At 43.1% G+C, this 2,500-nt stretch overlaps 2 protein-coding genes across 2 annotated transcripts in view; one reads left to right on the plus strand and one right to left on the minus strand.

Annotated features, from left to right (window-relative positions):
- Positions 1–2,500, plus strand: part of LOC143275556 (uncharacterized) — an 83,313-nt gene that overhangs the window by 11,170 nt on the left and 69,643 nt on the right. The gene's annotated exons all lie outside the window — the stretch shown is intronic.
- LOC143275599 (uncharacterized) overlaps positions 449–2,500 on the minus strand; it is a gene marked incomplete at its 5' end in the record, with an annotated part of 3,925 nt that continues 1,873 nt past the window's right edge. The window contains 2 exons of the mRNA XM_076579821.1: positions 449–570; positions 1,029–1,062. Coding sequence (XP_076435936.1) covers positions 449–570; positions 1,029–1,062 — 156 coding nt within the window. The remainder of the gene's footprint in view (positions 571–1,028; positions 1,063–2,500) is intronic.

Genomic DNA, 2,500 nt, shown 5'->3' on the forward strand with positions numbered 1-2,500 from the left:
GGTGGTGGGCTGTGTGTGTGGAGGGGATGTGTGTGTGTGTGTGTGTGTGTGTGTGTGGAGGGGATGTGTGTGTGTGTGTGTGTGTGTGTGTGTGTGTGGAGGGGATGTGTGTGTGTGTGTGTGTGTGTGTGGAGGAGGTGTGTGTGTGTGTGTGGAGGGTGTGTGTGTGTGGGGGGATGTGTGTGTGTGTGGAGGGGATGTGTGTGTGTGTGTGTGTGTGCGTGTGTGTGTGTGTGAAGGTGTGTGTGTGGTGGGATGTTTGGTGGGTGGTGGTGGTGGTGGTGGTGTGTGTGTGGGTGTGAGGGTGTGTGTGTGGTGGGTTGTTTGGTGGGTGGTGGTGGTGGTGGTGGTGGTGGTGGTGGTGGTGGTGGTGGTGGTGTGTGTGTGTGTGTGTGTGTGTGTGTGAAGTGGGATGGCTTGGTGTAGAGTGGCTGTGCAGTGTTATCTGTCATGCCATCGTCCTCGTCGTGCTAATCGTTATTATATCCATCATCATCGTCTTCTTGTACGTCGTCCTCTTCATCTTCTTCTTCTTCTTCTTCCTATCTTTTCCCCCATTATTGCTATCATCATCTGCTTCTGTTTATTTCACCTGTCCCTCTGTTAGGGCATTAGGTTAATACAATAGCAAAAAAACAGTTCATACAAAGTCTTTTAATTCAAAGTAGTGATGATACGGTAGGCATATTTGGAGCCTCACAGCTCATCCAAGCTGGTTAGTATGCAACCAGTTAATTGCATAATTGGCTTATGTATCTTAAAAAGCAAAGATAATGTTGGAAATGGTGATGGTAATCCTTTGCACTTTGCAGAGAAGCGAAAAGAGGTGCTGGAGTTAGAAGCGCGCACACATTTCTTCAGGGCGTTAGAGCATGTTAGTGGCATTTGATGGGTTAATTTGTTTCTTTCTGTCCTGTTTTAACTCACTCAGTACGGCCAGTCCTCTCTTCTCCTCTACACAGACCCCTCGGATGTCCAGTGGGTGTCTGAATGACCCAACCTTTAGCTTCCGTCGTCAGAATTGTGGTATCCTTTGTCAACATTCACCTCTTCAGTATAAGAGCCTTCCGCTTGCAATATTTTGATGATGATAATTGGGGTGAAACGCTGTTAGCGTCGTCTCTTTCGCCGTTCGTATGGAGAGAGTTAATTAAAGAGAGAGAGAGGGGTACTGAACTAGGTGTGATGACTCATAAGATTTCTGTAGAAGAGGGGGAAGACGTTTTAAAAGATATGCAGGAATCCTACATTGTCTCTAGAAGGAATTTACATTGTCAAATTGTAGGAATTGCAAGGTTCAGCTGGTTTGTGCGTTGGGATTGGGATTGGGTGGCGTAGGATGCAGGGTGACGGGCGTGACGAACAAGTCCTTCGCTTGTATTTGCTCCTCCACCCCACCCCCTCCCCCCTCCCCCTGCTGTCATGCAGTTCAAGGCGTTGTGTGCCCTTGTGCCAGACCTCAGCAAACGCTGACGTTTATACAGTGGGTAGTTCTCTCCCTTATGCGACTCTCTTGTCCCCTGTTTTCCTCCTCCTCCTTCCTCTCCCCTTTCCCTCATATCATTGACTCACTTGTGTAAACAAAGTGAGTCTATGTTTTAACCCGGTGTTCGGTTGTCTCTCTCTCTCTCTCTCTCTCTCTCTCTCTCTCTCTCTGTGTGTGTGTGTGTGTGTCCGTGATAAACTTTAACATTGACATTTTCTCTGCAACTACTTTGTCAGTTGACACCAAATTTGGCATAAAAATATGAAAAATTCAGTTCTTTCCAGTCATCTTGTTTAAAACAATATTGCACCTGTGGGATGGGCACAAAAAAATAAAGAATGAAGCCTAATTATATGCAAACTGCATTTACTGTTATATATATATTTTTTGTATTCTCTAAATTTGGCACTTTGATCTGATATTCTGACCCAACAACTAGAGCAGTCATTATTATCATTTTTTGTTCAAACAGGGCCTTCTTTTGCTAAGCATGGAAGTTTTATTTATTTTGCAAACGTTTTGCTGCAGATAGTAAAAAAGGGAAATTACTCTGTAATTAATGCTAGGGGAGTTAATTTGCTTTAAACTGATCTCTCTCATCTTAAACATTACATTTTGAAATTATACTCAATACATAAAAAGCTTGGATTTTTTTTAAAAAGTGTATCACAAGTGAGTCTTGAAGGCTTTGCCTCTCTTGTTTTTATCTTATTCTCGTCAATTTTTTTTAAATTTTATATTATTATTATTAGTTGTTGCATAGCCTCTCCCATCAGCTTGCACACAATTCAAACAGTGTATTGATGGACACAGCAAGGAATGTCGTCAGAAAAGACACCAGTCTTCACTCCTCTCACATTATTTTTCTTACCAAAGAAGCGAAAGTTGTTTCAGTTCACTGCCTGTAATTGGACTGTCCGTCTTTAACCAGGAGCTTTCAAGAGAAATGTACAAACAAACACGGGCGAATTGCAAACAATCAACGATATTTTATTATCATGACCCATGCATTGT

This window comes from Babylonia areolata, chromosome 30 (assembly GCF_041734735.1).
Source record: "Babylonia areolata isolate BAREFJ2019XMU chromosome 30, ASM4173473v1, whole genome shotgun sequence".
NCBI lineage: Eukaryota > Metazoa > Mollusca > Gastropoda > Neogastropoda > Buccinidae > Babylonia > Babylonia areolata.